Source organism: Anas platyrhynchos, chromosome 3 (assembly GCF_047663525.1).
Source record: "Anas platyrhynchos isolate ZD024472 breed Pekin duck chromosome 3, IASCAAS_PekinDuck_T2T, whole genome shotgun sequence".
In the NCBI taxonomy this organism is placed as follows: Eukaryota; Metazoa; Chordata; class Aves; order Anseriformes; family Anatidae; genus Anas; species Anas platyrhynchos.
In genome coordinates, this window is record NC_092589.1 from 68839680 (window position 1) to 68859569 (window position 19890).

At 43.9% G+C, this 19890-nt stretch overlaps 2 protein-coding genes across 3 annotated transcripts in view; one reads left to right on the forward strand and one right to left on the reverse strand.

The window, feature by feature from the left end:
* MCM9 (minichromosome maintenance 9 homologous recombination repair factor) overlaps positions 1 to 5900 on the forward strand; it is a 45794-nt gene extending 39894 nt beyond the window's left edge. For both annotated transcript variants that reach the window (XM_038176792.2, XM_072036077.1), the window contains exons 12-13: positions 1330 to 1475; positions 3658 to 5900. In XM_038176792.2, the coding sequence (XP_038032720.2) occupies positions 1330 to 1475; positions 3658 to 5209 (1698 nt within the window). In that variant the 3' untranslated portion in view covers positions 5210 to 5900. The remainder of the gene's footprint in view (positions 1 to 1329; positions 1476 to 3657) is intronic.
* An 867-nt stretch (positions 5901 to 6767) lies between these two features.
* Positions 6768 to 18146, reverse strand: LOC110352290 (uncharacterized). Its single transcript, XM_072036080.1, has 2 exons — positions 17614 to 18146; positions 6768 to 16502 (listed from the first exon to the last, which is right to left on the reverse strand). Exon 2 carries the CDS (start codon positions 16101 to 16103, stop codon positions 14856 to 14858), a length of 1248 nt encoding a protein of 415 aa, XP_071892181.1. The 5' UTR covers positions 16104 to 16502; positions 17614 to 18146; the 3' UTR covers positions 6768 to 14855.
* Between the last annotated feature and the right edge of the window lie 1744 nt (positions 18147 to 19890).

The following is a 19890-nucleotide window of genomic DNA, read 5'->3' on the forward strand; positions in this document are numbered from 1 at the left end:
ACAGTCCCTGCCTCATTAACTATGCACTTCCCAGTGTTTGAAACAAATAAAGAAAAAATCACAATTAAAAAAAATAACAAATCTTGAAACAAATAAGGGTCCTACAAGAACCTTCTCGATTACTACTGATCAGTGCTTCTATGTGGAACAGATTTGTCACGTTTCTGAGTCATCAGTGAAAAATAAGACAAGTGATAACTTAAATGGGATGTGTTAGTGGTTGCCCAGCCAGCCGTTGTTATAGCACTGTGTGGTTTTGGAGGGCTTGAATTAGCCACCTGAATGATGTTCTTCCCATTTGATTATTTTTAATGTGAAATTTTAAAATGACAAAATGGAAAATTCTGTGATATTCTGTGAAAAAACAGAAAAATGCCACCATACGGCATCACATGGACTGCATGCTTTTGATGGGAACAGCCTCTAGACTCAAGAGTCTCTATGTGTCTATAAGAGTCTCTATAGATAGAGTCTCTAGGCAATTTCTGGTTCTAGAGGCTGTCAACTTTTGCTTTTGCTCTTGTGGTGCTTGATAAGCGTATCATTCATTAGTTGTATTGAGCTTTATAGATTAGATAGGAGTTGTAAATGACAGCTAATCTGTGGCAAAATAGTGGGTTGTTATGGTTTGGTGTGGTTTGGTTTTAAAGAGTTGTAATGGAATATTTGGTGTGGAACAAGTCAGCTCATGTAGATATTCTGTTCCAAATAGACACTACTTCATTTCTGAAAAAGCACGTCTAAATTGTTCCAGATTAAAAACACTTTTTTTCTGGAATCACTCCTGAATCGTCAGTTACCCTTAAAGATCTATTCGGAAAAATTTTGGAGTTTGATTTCTGCCATGTTGACCAGCCTTAATACCCATATCTTTCCTTTTAAATAAGTAGGAAAAGCTAATAATAATTAAAAAAAAAAAAAAAGCAGTCAAAATATCTTCTATTATAATAGAAGATGTAATATCATGGGTAGAATTTTTACAAGGCATTTGGAAGACTACTTTTTATTCCTAATGTCCATTTTTAATAATGATGTTCTCAAGCCTTAGACTTTCTACTTTTGTATAAATCAAATAAAATCAACACCCAGTAAGAGTAAGTGGCAGGGTTGATCATAAAATAGCTCTATGTGTGTAAGCAGCCTTGCCTGTGTGAGCAGACCTAACAGGATTACTTGTGCAAATGGAGTTACTCAGTAAATATTTGTTAACTGAAGCTTTAAAATATCAGAGGGAGTACTTTGTATTAAATGCTCTCTACTGCTTAAATCTGATACTGAATAAAAAAGATAATTTCTTTTTTTTTTTTTTAATCTCTTCTGGTGATCCAGGGGGGTGCACTTCTTGGAGCCATCAATGCCTTGCACACCTCCTTCCCAGAGAATCCAATGGCGCAGTACCGAGCACAGTGTGAACTCATCCTGGAGCGGCTGGAGCTGCAGGATCTTCTGCACAAGGAGCTGCAAAGACTTGACAGGTTAGAATATGCAGAGTAACAAAATAATTCAAAAGAGAAAAAGAATTGTTTGACAATAATACCTGCAGAGTGTCTAAAAATAGAATCTGACATTGGGAAAGGACTTGTTCTTTAGAGGACACAAATAAGCAAGGAGATTGGTTTAAAGGAGTATTTTATCATCACAAGATCATTTCTCTGTCTGGGTTATGGAATGTTCAAAGAGTTTTAACAGTTTAATCAGATCCCAAGATAAATCTCAAATTTATACTCAGGTATATTTCTGCTGAACTTATTAGGGCGAAAATGCAAGATTTTGTAGCTGAACAAATAATTTTATATAACTTTTTGTTACTTGCTTGGTAAAATACAGCATGTTTGCTTCATATTTTTAAGACTTCTGTGTTGGGCTTGTCATGATTCTTGCCTTTCTTTTAATGGAAAATACAATCCTGAATCAAAGTTCTGTTCTTTTGGGTGATTTTTGTTTTTACACACTGGAATTCTCACTATCTTTGCTCCAATTTTCAGCTCGCTACAATAATATGTGGAAGTCTATTTGCTGTTACTAATAGAAAACTTCTAACTTCCTGCGGCTGAGAGGAGAACACTAGGATTGGCAGGAAGTGAAATGCAAACAAACAAACAAACAAAACACCACATTTGTTTCCTGAAATGAGATCAGGCTTTAAAGAAACTTGTACTGTCCTATTGTTAAAGGAAGATAAAAGATTAATGTTATTGAAGCTAAAGGAATAAGAACAGCTGGGAAAATACACTTTTTCCTTCAAGCATTTTTTAGACTTTGTTTTGCAATGTATAGTAAGGACATCCTAAATAAGCACTAAAGCAATAAAAGCAGATGAAAGTGGGGTATCTCCAACAGGCAGGCAAAAACTACTTTTAGAAAACAGAAGTGTTCACAAAGGATGATAGAAATACAGTGTGGGGTGGGAGATCAAACACAAAAACGGGATCAGGTCTGTGTGGCCTTCCTGGCAGGAGCTTGTGCTATCTGCTCCTAAGGCCCCCCAGTGAAAGGGATTTCCCATTGCCATTGGGTAGCCTGTCCCATTGTTGCTCCATCCTAGTACTCATAAAGGTTTCCTCCACATCCCACTGAATCCCCTGTGCTGCAAATTGGGCTGATTTCTTCTCCCCTTGTAAACAGCTGAGAGAACACTTAATGAATGTCCTCTTTAAATACCAAATGAATGTCCTCTTCTGTGTAAGAAGACTTGTCTCATGCATTCCCCTTAGACTGCATTTTGATAAAACAAGCATTCATCTTGCAGCCTATCTTGATGAATCAGATCATTTCTGTTACTCTCCATGAAAATTTTGTGTGTTCTATCAGAATAAGATTATTAGTAAATAATGATAAAGAAGGCTTTAAAAGATTTGTGTCAACATAGCGTGCTCTCTCATATAGTAGAGGAACAGTTTGTAACGCATAGGAATCATTGCAGCTACATTGATGCAGTTACTCATGGTTACAGTCACTATTTAGCAAACAGAAGCCTGCTGTCTCCCTTGGAGATTGTATGGTTAGGTATGTTAGAATATCAGCTATGCTGAAATTGGAGGGAACCCTCCTTCAAGTACCTCTGTTGTGTTGGAGAACCCTGAGAATACAGCTGCAGACAGTGATAATTCAGCTTTTAAGGTGATCTGAGATGCTTTCGGTCTATCCCAGAGTTTTTAACACGTTGGTTCCATAGTGATTGTGAGAAAAAGCCACGAGCAACCACTACTCAAAGTAACACCTGGGTTTTCCACTCTGGTAACTCATTTGAGGCTTTGCCTTTCTCAGGGTAAAATCTGGTTGAGGTTCTTCTTCTAGAAGATGTGCTTACAGAATTTGTAATCCATAAGGAACTCTAGCAATGGCAATTTGTTGTGCAGACCTGTATTGATTTAGTGTTATTTCTCAAGGAAATTAAGTTTATGTAGTTGCTTTCTCTGTCCATCTGCTTATCATCTGTTGGGGACACTAAATTCTGTCACTTAATGTAGAAGTTGCTGAGATCAAAATGCAACACCAGCTTCTGAAGCTATATGTAGAACTTAATATTTCAGTTACTTGACCCAAATCCTTTGTAGTTCTTCATCATTCGTACATACTAAGCATCATTAAGGCAAAAAAAAAAAATAATAAAAAAAAAAAATAACTGACTACTTCTTCATCTTTTTCATTCCATAGATTACAAAAAGAAAACTCTTCCCAGGTGCAACCTGAAGAAACAAGTTTTGGTACTCCTACAGGATGCTTGGACAAGGATACATTTGAGTCAAAGCAAATGTCTCAGTCAGAGCCTTCAAATCAACAAATGAGTAACTCCAAGCCACAGCCCTCTTTACCCAAAGGCAATGGTGAAGGGGAAATACATCTAGAACCCTTAGGCAACCCAGCACCTGATAATAACAAAGGTACAAACCACTTGATGAAACACAGTAAAAGAGCTGATGGCAGCCTGGCATGGTTCGACAGCCTGGAAGACAGCAACACTGATGCTGAAGAAACTTTTCAGAAAAAGTCTCCACTACCCAAGATAATCCCAGATAAATTGTCTTCAAAAGCCTCGTGCAATACCTCCTGCTCAGAAGGAGGAGGTTCTTCAATCCTAAGGAAGGGAAATGGGGCGAGAGAATCACAATCAACTGTGAATCTACATGCTCATTTGGGACAGGACAAAGCTTCCAAGATAAGCAGGAAAAGGACCGAAGAACAGGAATGTTTTTCTTCAGGAGCAAATACTCAAGACCCAGCATCACCAAGTGCTGATGTGCAGGATTCAGTTATTACACAGCGGGTTTCTAAAAGGTGGCAGAGACTTCACACAGAGAGATCACACGGATTCTTCACAAGCACACAGGACCCTGAGGCAAAGGCCCTTCCCCCAGCATTACCTGCATCTGGCCTGCTAGATCTTTCAAGTGATACAGACTCCGTGTTAGGGGAGGAAAAGAGCAGTGTATCTGCAGCAGCCAAAAATGCAACAATTTCCATAAGGAAACGAAGTAAAGATCAAGTAGAGAAGGAAGCAAAGGTAGTAAGCTCCCATGAGCCAGAAATCATTGACAGTGAAAGTCCTCCAGCAGCTAAACTAGCGAAATTCTCTTTCAGACCAAGGACAAAACTTGATCATTCTTCCGAGAAGAAAAATGCAGAATTTTCTCTTTTTCAGAGTGAAAATATTACTAAGCCTGGAGAGCAGCAGCCAGAAGAATGCTGCCCCCCTGAGAAACACAAGATGACATTGAGCCGCTTAGGAAGAAAGAGTATGGAAAAGCGACCAGTCGATAATAAGGGGAATGAAGATCAGCAGAGTCAGGCCTTGGAGAAAGAGATCAGAGGAAATGCAGCGGTGCGTCCTGATGTCAGCTTCAGTGCTGTGTTATCTCCACCCACTGAAAAAGGAAGGGGGGGAGGGGAAAAGCTTGGTGGCCCAAGCACAGAGAGGGTGTGCTCAGGCACGTTAGAAAAACTGTCCAGGTTCTGCTTTGCATCACGTCCTGACTCAAAATCAGAAACTCCACCTACTGTTAAGAATGATGCTAGCAACAAGGGAAGTCACAGCCCGTTGCTGCAGGTGCACGTGAGCAATCCGAGCAAAAGGAAGAGCTTTGCACTGGGAAATGCTGGTAAAGCACGTGTCGTCACCCAGAAATCCCTCTTCTCGATAGCAGAGCTAGATGATGCTGCATTAGATTTTGATTGGGATGAAGAGGTTAGGAAAAATCCAAGCTTGTAACGTGGATATCCTCCAAATTTCTTAAGGTGTGGCTGTTTTGACTCTCCATCCTTCTATCAATCATATCAGCAGCATCTGTAGTTTACAAAGCATTTAAAAATAATCATTCTGGACCTCTGTGGGTACCAATAAACACATGTCCTTTACGGGCTGCATACTTCACACCAGCTGAAGGCTGCATATACTGCAGGCCTGATGTTACTTTCGGTTTTTCTAAACTTCCCACGACTGCTTATGTCAGTTGATCTTTCTGATTAACCTGAAGACTCACACGGTTATGTTCATGTAAACAGAGTACAGCAACACCTGCAGAGCAGCAGGTTTAATTGACTGTTGTCCTTTATTTTGTGTAACAATTGGAACTATGTATGTGATCCAGATTGTCCTTATAAATGACCATGCCACTTTAGAAAAATGATGATGCTGAAGCTATGCTATTATGTTTTGTTTATCTATCTATAAGGTTTGTTTTCAGTGCAGTAGCAATGTTGTAATTTCTCATCATGCTCTGGTGAGTATTCCCATATTATCAGTATCATGACAATTTTGCTACATGTCTGGTTACTGCACTCCTTGCCACACAGCTGATGTTGAAGACATGTATCTAGGGCTTTTTGTTTCTCATTTGTTTTTTTCTTTTCTTTTTTTTTTTAATTTTATTTCAGTTTTAAATACACTGGTTGAGATATCCGTGTCTGTATTCTGGCTCATTTTATCAAAACCCATCTCTGTAATAAACATACAGAAGAAATTTCAGGTGACTGGGAATCCTCAGTAACCAGGGTAACTTCAAGGCAGGCCTGAATCCCTGGCATAAAAGCTACACTGCAAACGTAACTGCACAGTGAGCAGCTGCCCTAGTGTGGCTTGATTCTACCTCAGATAATGTTTAGTTGACTATTTTAATTATGATTAGTGTCTTACTACATCTGATACGCATTTCATTGTCGGTGGCATGCTGTGTCCTATGCCATTCATTTGTCTAATGGGAAATTAATCTCTTAACGCATTACATGCTTACAGAGAAAGGTAAGCCTTAGATTTCCTTCAGTGACTTGTCTGGTACGATTCTTTCATGCTTGAATTCTCTGCAGAATATTCTTGTTATTACCTGCAAGGTAAACAGGGAACGGAATGGTTGCTTATGGCACAGTAAATCCTTAGAGAGGCTTGCTGGCACAAAGAAGGTCTCATTCCCTCTTGATTTGTTTAAAACAAGGAGCTCCCTGAAACCAGGTGAGTTAAAACATTGTAAAGTTTCTGGAAAGGAGGGGGTGATAAGGCCCAAGGTACTTCAGTGTGGTACAGGGAAGTCATGAGAACGGGAATTGTAGCAGTTGGCTTTCTGTTAAGAGCTCAGGAAAAGGACAGAGACGATATCCTGGAGCTATTAACATTAATGATGGCCTTACTTGAATTTTCAGAGGCCAGCTAAAGGTGCAGTTTTTCATCACCACTGCAGATGCATCAGGCCTTTGCATGGTGGTCTCATTTCCATGTGGTGGACATTAACAGGTGGCCAGTGCAAAGCCAGAACATAGCTACTGGATTGCAATAGTCAAGTACCACAAGTTTTATTTTTCAGTCATGCAAAACAGTTAAAAATAAAAATAAAAAATTAATCCATTCATTCAGGTTTTATTCATCACTTTCCTATAAATCAGTAACTAGGACCTCATCTAGTGTACTTTGCTATGTAAAATTAGATGACCAGCTGCTCTCAAGAACTGCAAGATCTAAACACGCTTCTAAACATACTTCTGTGGGAGGTGGGTTGACTTTCTTCTCTCTGTCCAGTGGAAATAAGAACTCTGGTGGAAAAAGAAAGTAGTCACAGTGGCACAAAACTGAGCTAAAAGTCAAGCTTAAAATTTTCTTCTTATTCTTACGTTGTGTTCTTTAATTTCTTCTTGTCTCAAAGTTGTTGCACTGTGAGGTCTGCCAGAGGGCCAGGGGAACTCCACAGTGCATGCGAGCAGCTGTGTTTCAGGGATGCTGAAATGCCTTGTGCTGCAGGCAGATACCTTCCGCAGTCTTGTGAAGCCAGGGAACGCCCACTTAGCAACAACTGCGAGAACTGGGCATCCAGATCTCCTCGGTATCCCCAAATCTCTGCACAGATCGTTGCAATTGATTAACCAGAAGATAAACCAGGTTTATTTTTCACAGATGACAAATGTTTTCTCTAATTCAGTGGGACTCAGCCTGGAATAGTGAGGTGTTGTACATCAGTTTTTCCAGTCACTAATCACACTTGAGGTCCAGTTCAGCAGTCTGGCTGATAAAATGCTGCTAAATCCTTTTTTTTCATTAATCTTTTTTGAATTGGAAACTTCAGATTACGTCGTTTAAAGCACAATGAGCAGAGCCACGAACAGCTGGCAGCCTGCTGGCTAGATCCCCTAGGACAGGCTGGCAGATGTGCCTGGTGCCTGCTGGGCTCAGCCTGCTCAGCACGCTGCCAGGCTTCAGGAAACACCTTAGAGCAGTCCAGCCAAGCACGGTGTGTGCATGGAGGTGTTTGATTTTGGAGGGCACTAAATGTCTGAGCCCTTCAGCAGGCTTGCTGAAACTCCCTGCCAACAAGAGAGAGTGTGGCTAGAAAGGGCCTCTGATACTTACTAGAGGACAAAACCAGGAAGGATAAAGAAATTCCTTGGCATCTCAGCTCCTGCTTAACGTGGGCAAATTAGCCCACTTAAGTCAAGGTTTTTTTCACTAGTGGGTGCAAACTCCGTGCGTTCATTCTTTAATGGTGCCGTTTGTAAGGCCTGCCTTGCAGATGTCCTGAGTACTCACAGCTGAGGTTTAAATCAAGGAGAGGTGGGAGGTGGCATGTAACTGCAGTCCTGCTCCTCTGTCTTCAGCTCTCCCGTGTCCTTAGCTGTGAGATGGTCCCTTCAAGGAGTGGCAGTGAATGCTGGCACCTAAGGTGCTCTGTGTCAATGAGACAAAGCCGATGGCTGGGTTGCTGCCTACCATTGAGATAAGCTCCAGGTATCTAAATCCAAACACATGCTGCAGAATTGAGGCAAACTGAACCCTGTCATTCTTTGTAGTATGTTAATGGTCAACCATTTCTGAGGGATAATACTTTAAAGAGTAAATCAGTAAAAAGATTGTTGTCTCTTCAGGTTCCCCTCATTAGAAATAGTGTATTAGTTCATGAAATTGGACTATGCTTCTTTCGTGAGCAGAGCTTTTGAGGTCCCTCAATATGATGTGAGAAACTGGGAAAGCAAGCCAAGAGGAATTAAGAAAGGAAAGTACAAATGCCAGTCGCTCTGTGGTCACCCTGCAACACCACTTTGGCAGCTCTGTTTTCCAGTCTGAAGCAAGGAGGAGGCACAGGGATGTTCCAGTCAGCTTGGAGAAAAGGCCACCTTTTCTATCATAGCAGGAAAAACACCCTGATGTCCATTCAAACTGTCTGCAAAGAGGACACCCTAGTGTCGGGTAAGTAAACAATGAATAAATTTGGAAGAGCAGGTACTGCTGAGATCTTTCTCTACCGGGCTGGCTGAAATACTACTGTTGTTTCTGAAATTCTGGTGCTGCTTCTGACTCATGGCATGAACTCTGAGCACTGAAGGTAAATGAGAAACACGTAGTAAGAAGAAAATGATACCTGCTGTGGATTTACGCTCTCCCTCACTGTTGCCATTGCTACAGAACATATTTATTGTTGCCTTGGCAGGGCACATTTCCAACTCCTTTCCCTTCCCTTTTTAAACCAAATTCCCCCACTATCGTATGTTTTAATGCTTTTGAGCTTACGATAGGCCTGTGATGGGAGGATTTAATCCTTTACAGCAGTGTCAGTCTGCTGGGCTGAACTAAAGATGAATTTCCTCTGAGCATGTTGTGCAGTCGGTGGGCAGATGAGTCACATCTCATCACCTGCCTTCCTGGAGAGGCACAGAGCCCTTATCTCCTTCACGTTTTAACACTTGCCTCTCTCGGTATATGATCCAAGCCTTTAAAAACACAACCAGTTGGTCTTCTCAGAGCAACTATGTACTGATACGTATTAAACCAATTATCAGTGTTGAATACACTGGTATCTTATTAAACAAAGCCTTACAAGTCATGGATTCCAGCAGCACATTGATCAGGTCCTTGCTTGTGAGCAGCATGAAGTGCTGGTGGTAGATACTCGGCGGCCAGACTCCGCTGCCTCAGCTGAAACCAGATTGCATCACGTTAGCACGGGGCAGGATCACGTTTTTACTGGCAGCTGTCCTGTAAATAGCGTTTTCCCGTGTGGCCCACGCAGACATACTGGCAAGTCAACAGGAGGAAAAAAAATGACAAGCTCAGCAATTTAATTGTATTTTTATATTATTTAATTCTACTTATGTGATGGAAAAAAAAGAAAAACAACTTGCTTCACTCTAGTTCTTGTAATCCTCCTGCATAGCACCAGTGCTGGGGAAGGCACTTCATTACCTGCACATGGGAACTCAGTGCCAGGTGAGGCAGGTGAAGGTATACAAGATGTGGGCATGGCCTTGGCTAATACAAAACAGGACTCAGGTGGGACCCCGACCCTCTGGAGCTGGAGCCGAGCCAGGATGTTCTGTACTGCCATCAGGTGGCTCTGCTTGGTGCCTGAATCACCCCCTGGTTGTCAGTACTTGGGAAGGGAGAGCCGTGAGTAATTATGCTCTGTTCTTACAAACATCCCCGGCTGTGTTATGGATCTCTCCAATGGTCTGTCTTCTGCAGTATGAAAGAAAGCAGTTGTTTTTAAATCCGATTTCCTTAAAATGATTTTTGCCTTCTTTATCTTAAACAGTTATACTATTAAATTGCATTTAATAATCAGTTCCAATCCCTCAGGGTTACCTGGAATTCTCCCTACAGACAGCAGGATACGTGGGCATTTGTAACTGTTCAGGATCTCACACCACAAAGCTGTGGTTCATGACCTTCTCGTAGTCTGGTGTTGCTGGAGCTGGTTGGTGATGCTCTAGCAGGTACAGCCCATGGTTGCTGCCACTGGTTCCTCACCCTCGCCTTGACTACTTGCCACTGATGTAGCCTCCTCCTCGCCTCATCCCCCTCCTTTCAGGTCCTTGTTGCCTTCCTTCTCTGCAGCTCAGGGCTGCTGTCACTGCCTGGTCCTGCACTGCCAGTGGGGTTCTCCTTAATACTCCCCTGGGAGCGTTACCCATGTTATTTAGAGCACTTCTGGGGCTGATACTCAGTTCCTAAGCTTGTAAAACAACCTGTAATATAATAAGAATCACTTGACATGTAAACATCTTACAAAACCAGCCTTGAGTTCCTTCCCAGCAGTATGAAAACATCAGACATGACACAAAAAATGTGGCAGGAGATAAACTGAAAAAGATAACATGTGCGGTGTGTATCAACTACTCTGCTAACACATTCTTGTGCTGGCAGCTAGTCTTATTCCAGTTTGTGTGCTGTTTTTAGTTCTAAATAACTAGTAAGCAGGAAAAAAAAAAAACACAACCCTGTATGGCTCAGTTTGCTTGTTGATCATGTTGTTCTCAGGACAGTTGTTTGAACATCACAATCCTCATCAAATATGTACATTCATGTGTTAAATATCGTAATCAGACGTGTACCACAATTAGAACACTAAGTGAGCTAAAACCAAAGGCAAAGCAAAGTCAGTATAGGCAGCACTGAAACTTCTAATTAATGGATTGGAAGTGAACAGATCTCCCAAGCGAAGACATATAACATCACATTCTAGAGGGAATGTATTTATTGATGGGGGGATGAGGTAAACAGAGTATTAAGTGCTCAGTATTTCATGTGAATGAGGCAATAGCTTCATTAATAATGCACGCTAATTATGTCATCTCCCTTAGGTATCTGATATTCCCTGGCTTATCAATACTTTCCTTCCTGTTAGGCAGAAGAATGTTAATAGTTCCAAGGGATAACATTGTCCTTCACTGAGTAAAGAGCACAGCCATTTTAGACACGACTATGAAAATATGTCTACCAAATTTGATTCTTCTGAACAAACAGGTGGTATTACAATTGCACGCCATACTTTGTGCAATATGGACCATACGCATACTGCATGATATTGTAAATATCATTGTACTAATAAAATACATTACCATAATGCAACTCAGGAAGAAATAACCTTTGGAGCAATGACATTTCAATCAGTAACATTTCCTAATTTGAACTCAGTAGTCATGAGGCAGTGTGGTGGCTTTACTCGGGTGGGCAGCCGAGCTCCAGCACAACTGCTCTCTCACTCCACCTCTCCTCAAAGAGGAAGGGGGAGAAAATACAACACAAGAGCTTGAGGTTTGAGATGAGAAAGGTTTAATTAAAGGGAAAGGGAATGGGCAGAAAAAGAAACAAAAGAAACAATAAGTCCGCACGGAAGCACAGAGAGAAGGAAAAAAAAATCATTCTCTACTTCCCATCAACAAGTGATGTTCGGCCATGTCCTGGGAAGCAGGGCCTCAAAACACATAGTGGTTGTTCAGGAGGAACAGCCCCCTCCCCCATGAGAGCCCCCCTTTTTATTGCTGAGTGTGACATCAGGTGTTATGGAATATCCCTTTGGTTGGTTTAGGTCAGCTGCCCGGGCAATGTCCCCTCCCCATCACTTGCCCACCCCTAGCCTGCTGGCTCTGGGGGGCTTGGAAGGAGTCCTGATGCTGTGCCAGCACCATGCAGCAATAGGCACAGCACTGGAGTGATATCAGTGCTGTTCCAGCTACGAGTGCAGAGCACAGCACTGTGTGGGCTGCTGCAGGGAAAAGGTGACTCCAGCTCAGACAGACCCAATACAACCTGCACCCCTTATTCCATAACATTTGTGTCACAATCAGGTCCCACACAGTTTCGTATATAGATGCTCTCATCACCATTGTTCTCTGTCCACTGACGTATTTATACGTCTGTACTTCTTTTAATTCCATAGGTCCTTCCCCAAAATGTTCATAAAAACTGTTGATGGTTTCAGCTTCATCTGTCAAAGTGGTCACTCAGGGCAGGTGAAGTTGGTTGCCCTTGCCCGGTTCCTTGCGAAGTTGACCTGTCATTGGTTCTGCAGTGTCCTCCTACAACACATAACTTGGATTACAGATTAATTTTCTCCCAGTGTTAAAATCTCCTTGAGGCACACACTTGATATCCCCATCTTTCTGCATTACCCACCAGGTATACCCTGGTCCTTGGGCGAAGACAATCCCACGAGTGGGTTTGCCTTTCCCCATGGCAGGGGCAACCCACACCACCCTCCCCATCCACTTTCCCACATGCACTACAGGGACTTCAGCTTCTCCCACAGTGTGTAGGGGTTTTGTTTCAGCAGGACCAGGATAGCTGTCAGACCCCCTGTTGTTAACTAGCCAAGTGGCCTCTGGCAGATTTATATCCCAATGTTTCCACGTCCCAGCACCCAATGCTTGCAGCATAGTTTTTAACAGTTCATTGTACCTCTCAACCTTCCCAGAGGCTTGTGGGTAATAAGGGATGTGATATACCCACTCAGTGCCATGTCTCTTGGCCCAGGAAGTGACCAAATTGTTTGGAAAGTGGCTCCCATTGTCAGACTCAATTCTTTCTGGTGTACCATGTCGCCACAGCACTTGTCTTTCCAGGCCCAAGATAGTGTTTCGGGCTGTGGCATGGTTTGTTTCATATAGATATATGGATATATAGCTTTCACTTCTGCATACTGACTTGATTCACCTTCCCCTTACATGGCCTCTACAACTCGTCGTGTGGGTCTCCACACAGCAGCTTTCCACTTCTGATGGCTCCCTACCACACGGCAGGATCCGTCAGTGAACAACACACACTGCTTTCTGTCTTCTGGCAACTCATTGTATGGTGGTGCCTCTTCAGCACAAGTTACCTCTTCTGTCAGCCCTCCAAAATCCCCACCCTCTGGCCAGTCCTTAATCTCTTCCAGGATTCCCAGGCGGTTGGGTTTCCCCATTCAAGCCTGCTGTGTAATTAACGCTACCCACTTACTCCACATAGCGTCGGTTGCATGGTGTGTAGCGGGGATTTTCCCTTTGAACATCCAATGTAACACAGGTAGCCATGGGGCCAAGAGGAGTTGTGCCTCTGTACCAACAACTTCTGAAGTGGCTCAAATCCCCTCATATGCTGTTAATATTTCCTTTTCAGTTGGGGTGTAATTGGCTTCTGACCCTTGACAGCCCCGGCTCCAGAACCCCAGAGGTCAGCCTCGAGTTTCTCCTGGGGTCTTCTGCCAGAGGCTCCAGGTGAGGCCATGCTCCCCAGCTGCAGTGTAAGGGATGTTTTGCACAGCTGGTCCAGTATGGATAGGCCCAAGGGCTACTGCACGAGCTATTTCTTGTTTGAGTTTTTCAAAGGCCTGTTGTTGCTCGGGGCCACTCCAAAGAGTTCCTCTTTCAACACATCCTGCTTTTCCTCTTTCAAGTCACTCGATATAGAGGACTCACAAGCTGACTATAGCCTGGCACGTGCATTCTCCAAAATCCCACAAGCCTTAGGAAAGCTTGTGTTTCTTTTTTGCTAGTTGGCGAAGACATAACTGTTATTTTGTTGATCACATCCGTCGGACTGTGGCGACGTCCATCCTGCCATTTCACCCCCACGAACTGGATTTCCTGTGTGGGTCCTTTGACCTTATTCTGTTTAATAGCAAAGCCAGCTTTCAGGAGAATTTGAATTATTTTCTTCCTTTTCTCAAAAACTTCTTCTGCTGTGTTACCCCATACGATGATATCATTGATGTGCTGCAGGTGTTCAGGAGCGTTCCCCTGTTCCAGCGCAGACTGGATCAGTCCATGGCAAATGGTAGGGCTGTGTTTCCACCCCTGGGGCAGCCAATTCCAAGTATATTGGACTCCCCTCCAAGTGAAAGCAAGCTGTGGCCTGCATGCTGCTGCCAAAGGGATGGAGAAAAATGCATTAGTGATATTGATTGTGGCGTACCACTTGGCTGCCTTTGACTCTGGTTCATACCATGTTCCAGCATGTCCGGCACTGCAGCACTCAGCGGTGGTGTGACTTTGTTCAGGCCCCAACAGTCCACTGTTAGCCTCCACTCACCATCAGACTTTTGCACTGGCCGTATGGGACTATTAAAGGGTGAGTGAGTCTTGCTGATCACTCCTTGGCTCTCCAGATAGTGAACTAACTCATGGATGGGAATCAGGGAGTCTCGGTTGGTGCGATATTGCCGCTGGTGCACAGTTGTAGTCGCAATTGGCACCTGTTGTTCTTCAATCCTCAGCGATCCTACAGCAGAAGGGTCTTGTGAGAGACCAGGCAGGGTAGACAGCTGCTTAATCTCTGTGCTCAAGGCAGCTATGCCAAAAGCCCACCGGTATCCTTTTGGATCCTTGAAGTACCCTCTCTTGAGGTAGTCTATGCCGAGGATGCACAGAGCCTCTGGTCCAGTCACAATGGGGTGCTTTTGCCACTCATTCCCAGTTAGACTCACTTCAGCTCTTGGGATCCCCCCGTCACTCCAGAGATAGAGTTCTGCCCCTTGGTGGCCTGACGGCATTAGGGTACACTGTGCGCCTGTGTCCACTAAAGCTTTATATTTCTGTGGTTGTGGTGTGCCAGGCCATTGAATTCACACAGTCCAGTAAATCCGGTTGTCCCTTTCCTCTACCTGGCCAAAGGCAGGGCCCCACTAGTCCTGGCTGGAGCATCTATTAATTAATTCTCCCAAATGTGAAGCAGAGGTCTCTTTGTCAGGGTCAGGAGTAATACTGGCCCTTCTACTGCCTCTGGGGGACTGCCCAACAGAAACTGGGGCAGCAATCCTCCTAGGGGCCCCTCGTCTTGCTGCTGTATCTTTCAGCAGCTCAGGTACCCAAGCAGCTAGGGCTGAGGTCGGTTCATGTTTCCACTTCCTCATATCTTCCCCGTGGTCACGTAAATAAAACCACAAGGTACCTCGCGGTGTGTGTCCCGGATTCTCCCTTGCTTGAGCCGGAGACTGCTGGCGCTTGATGGCCGAAAGATTCTTCTGTCTAGGTGAGGAGGAAGCTATGTGTTCTTCTAACCATTGGGACAGTCTCTCCACGGCTGAAATGCAGGCCCTTACTGGGGCAGAGAGATTTTCTTCATATTTATGAAGCTGGTTGGACACGGTATCCACAGTTGGCCCCATCCCCTCCTCCCAATCCATTGCTGCCAGTGTGCTGGCATGTGATGAGGGTGCAGCCTGTACAAACTTTTGCCACATGGATGCTGTGCACTGGACTTCGTCAGGGTCTTTAGGCATCTGGGCATTGTTTAAATCGCTATAAAGCATCTCCAGCACAGCTAATTCCCACAGGTGCTGGAGACCTTTATCCATAGTGGTCCACTTGCTTACTTGGTATACAGTATCATCCTTATGGGGATACCTTTCTTTCACAGCTGCCAGGAGTCGCCTCCAGAGGCTAAGAACTTGTGCTTCTCTTCCAATTACTCTAGCAATGAGCCTTTCTCTAGAGAAGGATCCCAGCTGCTTGGCTTCACTGCCTTCTAGCTGTTGGCTATTGGCCCCAGTGTCCCAGCATCGAAGCAGCCAGGTGAGGATGTGCTCACCTGGATGACGACTGAAATCCTTCCGTATTTCTTGAAGCTCACTCAAGGATAGAGACCGAGTAGTTTCTGATTCATCTATGAGTTTGGTCTCTCCTCCCTGATGGTGCTGTGATGTCACTGCTTTAGAGCTGCCTGCCTTTTTCTCTTCTCCCTCCTCCTTAGCAAAAGCTTCTTCCCTTACTAAACGAGCTGACTTCCTTTTCCACTGTTTTGTCTTGACTATAGGGGCGACTGATCCCATAGATGGTCGGTCCTCTGGGGTGGTCACAGTGTGTGTTATCTCATCATCAAATTCAGGAACCTGCCTATCCCCTTGAGGGTGCTGGGCAGTGTTAATTGACATTTGACAGGCGTAAGCCAGGCCCAGCAGAGTGCAGCAAGCTGGTGAAGCTCTCTGGTGTTGCCAGGGTCAGGGCATACGTCTTACAAACATCCTACCAGTTTTCTTGGATTTTGCAGTTGTTCAGGGGTGAAGTTAAGAACCATTGGAGGAGAAAACCGTGACAGGTACCTGCCCAAATCCCCCCACACACACCTTGCCACCCACAACTGCTTTGTCTTGGGGCAGGTCCTTGGATGATATTCTTAATAAATTGACCTTAGGGAGCAAGACAAACACTGGAACTAGTAATAGGAGGATAACATCCGACCAAGGGTATCCAAAATACTCAAAGGCTGCTGCAATTAGTCCACAGGGAGAGAAGAAGAAGGCATCACCCCGATATTATTCACAGATTGACTGCTAGGGGAGAAAAAGAAGGCGCTGTAATTCTTAATATTTCCAAAAAGATAACCTCCAGGAGACAAGAATGATGACAATGCAGGGCCTGAGTACCAGATGAAACCGAAGGTCAGCATGTTACAGCACAGCATGGTGAAGAAACCAAACACAGATTTCAACGCATTCTCCAATTGGATGTGTAGAGGAAAAAAGAGAACAGAGAACAGACTACATACATCACAGTCACACAGAAAAATATTAACAGCAAACCGAACATTGTAACCAGCAGTATGTTAGCTGTGAACACTTCAATCAATTCTACTGTTATCTCAACCCTTGAGCCCCACGTTGGGAGCCAAAAAGGACTGTGGTGGCTTTACTGGGGTGGGCAGCCGAGCTCAACCACAACCGCTCTCTCACTCCCCCTCTCCTCAGAGAGGAAGGGGGAGAAAATACAACACAGAGAGCTCGAGGTTTGAGATAAGAAGGGTTTAATTAAAGGGAAAGGGAATGGGCAGAAAAAGAAACAAAAGAAACAGTAAGGCCGCACGGAAGCACAGAGAGAAAGGAAAAAATTATTCTCTACTTCCCATCAACGAGCGATGTTCAGCCATGTCCTGGGAAGCAGGGCCTCAAAACACGTAGTGGTTGTTCAGGAGGAACAGCCCCCTCCCCCACGAAAGCCCTCCTTTTTATTGCTGAGTGTGACATCAGGTGTTATGGAATATCCCTTTGGTTGGTTTAGGTCAGCTGCCCGGGCAATGTCCCCTCCCCATCACTTGCCCACCCCCAGCCTGCTGGCTCTGGGGGGCTTGGAAGGAGTCCTGATGCTGTGCCAGCACTATGCAGCAATAAACACAACACTGGAGTGATATCAGTGCTGTTCCAGCTACGAGTGCAGAGCACAGCACTGTGTGGGTGCTGCAGGGAAAGGTGACTCCAGCTCAGACAGACCCAGCACAGGCAGTTGCAATAGGATTATGTGAAAATGCATGTGAAGGGTAAGAAGTCCCCAGCAGAGAAGCTCATACAAGCAAAATCTACATGACTGTGATTGCTCATGATGAGTTTGGCATGTTCTAAGTAGTATGTACCAGTCCCAAGTCTGTCAACAACATAAATCCGTACTTACTGGCAATTGGGAGGGGTCAAGAGCAGTGGCAGCTGCACATTCCCAGACAGAGTTACCTTCCATGTCCAGTGGCATCCTCATGTTGCTCGTTTTCACTGCCGGATACCAGGTGAGCACACCGCATATTTCCAGGAGTGTCACTGGCCTTTGTCCCGAAGCGTTCTCCATCTCCATTCACTGTCCTTCGTTTGCAAGGCTCCTACTTCCACTGTTCGTCCATCTCCACCAAGAGCCACAGGGAAGAGCAGCAACACCTTTGTGCCCTCGGCATGAGAGCGATCAGTCAGCTGCTCACACAGCTGCACCTGCGGTCCTGCTTCCAGCTTGACACAGCCCCTCGCCCATCAGTGTCACATCAAGGGATGTGCTTCAGCACAGCCCAGGGAGCTGCACCAACATTGTCCTGCCAGGAAAGCCGAGGAGCACAGAGCCTCTGCTCTGAGGATCGGGGCAGTGCAGCCTCGCTGCAGCTGGCGCTCTTCTCTCAAGGTCATAGATAGTGGATTTACACGAGCAGGCTCAGCTTTCAGTCCTAGCAACACCTAGCGATAATTATGCCGATGGGAAAACTCAAAAGTATTAAACATGAAGGCTGAAAACTAGAAGGTAAATATCAAGTTAAATAAATTCTTGCACCAGAGGAAGTGCTGAAAGTCATCTAGTCTGCGTTTGTAGCCAGAGGTAGGATAAGCTACACCGAAACTTTGGGACATTAACATTTTTCTGTTTTGGTAAAAAATATTTTGTATAGTGTTTGGCTTACAACTTCTGAATACTTATGATTGACAGCTCTGCTCTGTTATATAGCTAGTGATCAACAACATCGCTGAAAAGTCTTTTCCTTCTTTAAATAAATAGCAAAGATCCAAGCCAAGATTTTAAATACACCATAAAATCTTAGGAAGATTGCAAACTTTAAAATCACGACTGGGTCACTCCAGTTCCTGTAAGAATTGTAAGGAGTGTTTCCAATGACTTTAGCAGGATCATTTTCTGATGACATTCACTGGGTTCAGCTCAGCAGCATATAGTTAGGAGTCCATTATCAGCTACCAACATTCAGAGCTAAGCACCCTTCTAGTCTTTGGCCGTAAACCTTTTATTCCAACAAACTGGAATTAAAACACACCATTCTCTCAGTGAACACAGAGAAAATACAAGGGATTTTTTTACTACTTAAATTTAAAAAATATAAATTGAAGTGTTCACTAGTTGAAAAGTTCCATCTCTCATCGTCTCTAGGAGGTGTCATTGAAATGATGATATAATCATCTGTATTTTTACTTGAAATTATATTGTTCTGTTAAGTGCTATCCTGATTTAATCAGCCGTTCCTGTAATTACACTGTGGTTCTCCCATCAGTATTTTTTCAGTCTCATTGAGGGGTGTACACCTCCACTATTTGCATTTTTATAGGCTTAAAAGTTTGCTGTGCCAGATTGGTTGGATTTTTTTTTTTAACTTGAAAATAGTGTGTTAGCCACAAGAAAAGAGGTAGAAAAATTCTAGCATCTATTTTCAGACACTTTTAATCCATTCTGAAGATCCTTGAGCAATGTGAAATTTTACATTTTAAAGCTAAAGCTATTTGATATTAATTATAAAACACTTGGAGTAGAACGCTATAATTGTTGCAGGGGAGGTTGTTGCATGCAGAACAAATGCATATCCCAGAAATGCTTTAGTCTCAGCTTTGTTGCCTTGGCCTTTGGAGGCTATTCTGTAAGACCCCAGTAACAGCGTGCCTGCTGCAAGCCACAGGCCTATCAAAATGGAAAGGTTTGCTTTATTCTCAGAGAATTTGGATTAACAACACTAATCTGAGAGGCAAAGCGAGCCAACGTATACAGCCCTCCCCGGCACTCTTTGAAGGTCATGAGGATAACGAAACTTGCACAACACCTTGGATGCTCACTGTTATGTCTGACTGTATTCTCTCTCATCTCTTTGGTTGGATTTTAGCACACACATTGCTAATTGTGTTGTGTGGCACCTTGAGCCTGGCTACAGCTTCAAAGGGCAGGCTTGGAGCTCTGTGGTGCTGTTTACATGCAGGACAATAAGGAACCACTCTGAGTAAAAATGAGGGAGGTTCTAGGTCACGTAACACTTAAACAGGGTGTATAAAGGAAAAGTGTAAAAACTTACACTTAATTCATTGGTATTGTGTGAGTGTGATTTTGCACAGCATTTTCACAGTGTCTTCCTCCCATTTATGCTGTTTATACTTGGCGAGGTGGCCTAATGCATATCAGAGTGGGCACAGAGCATGAATG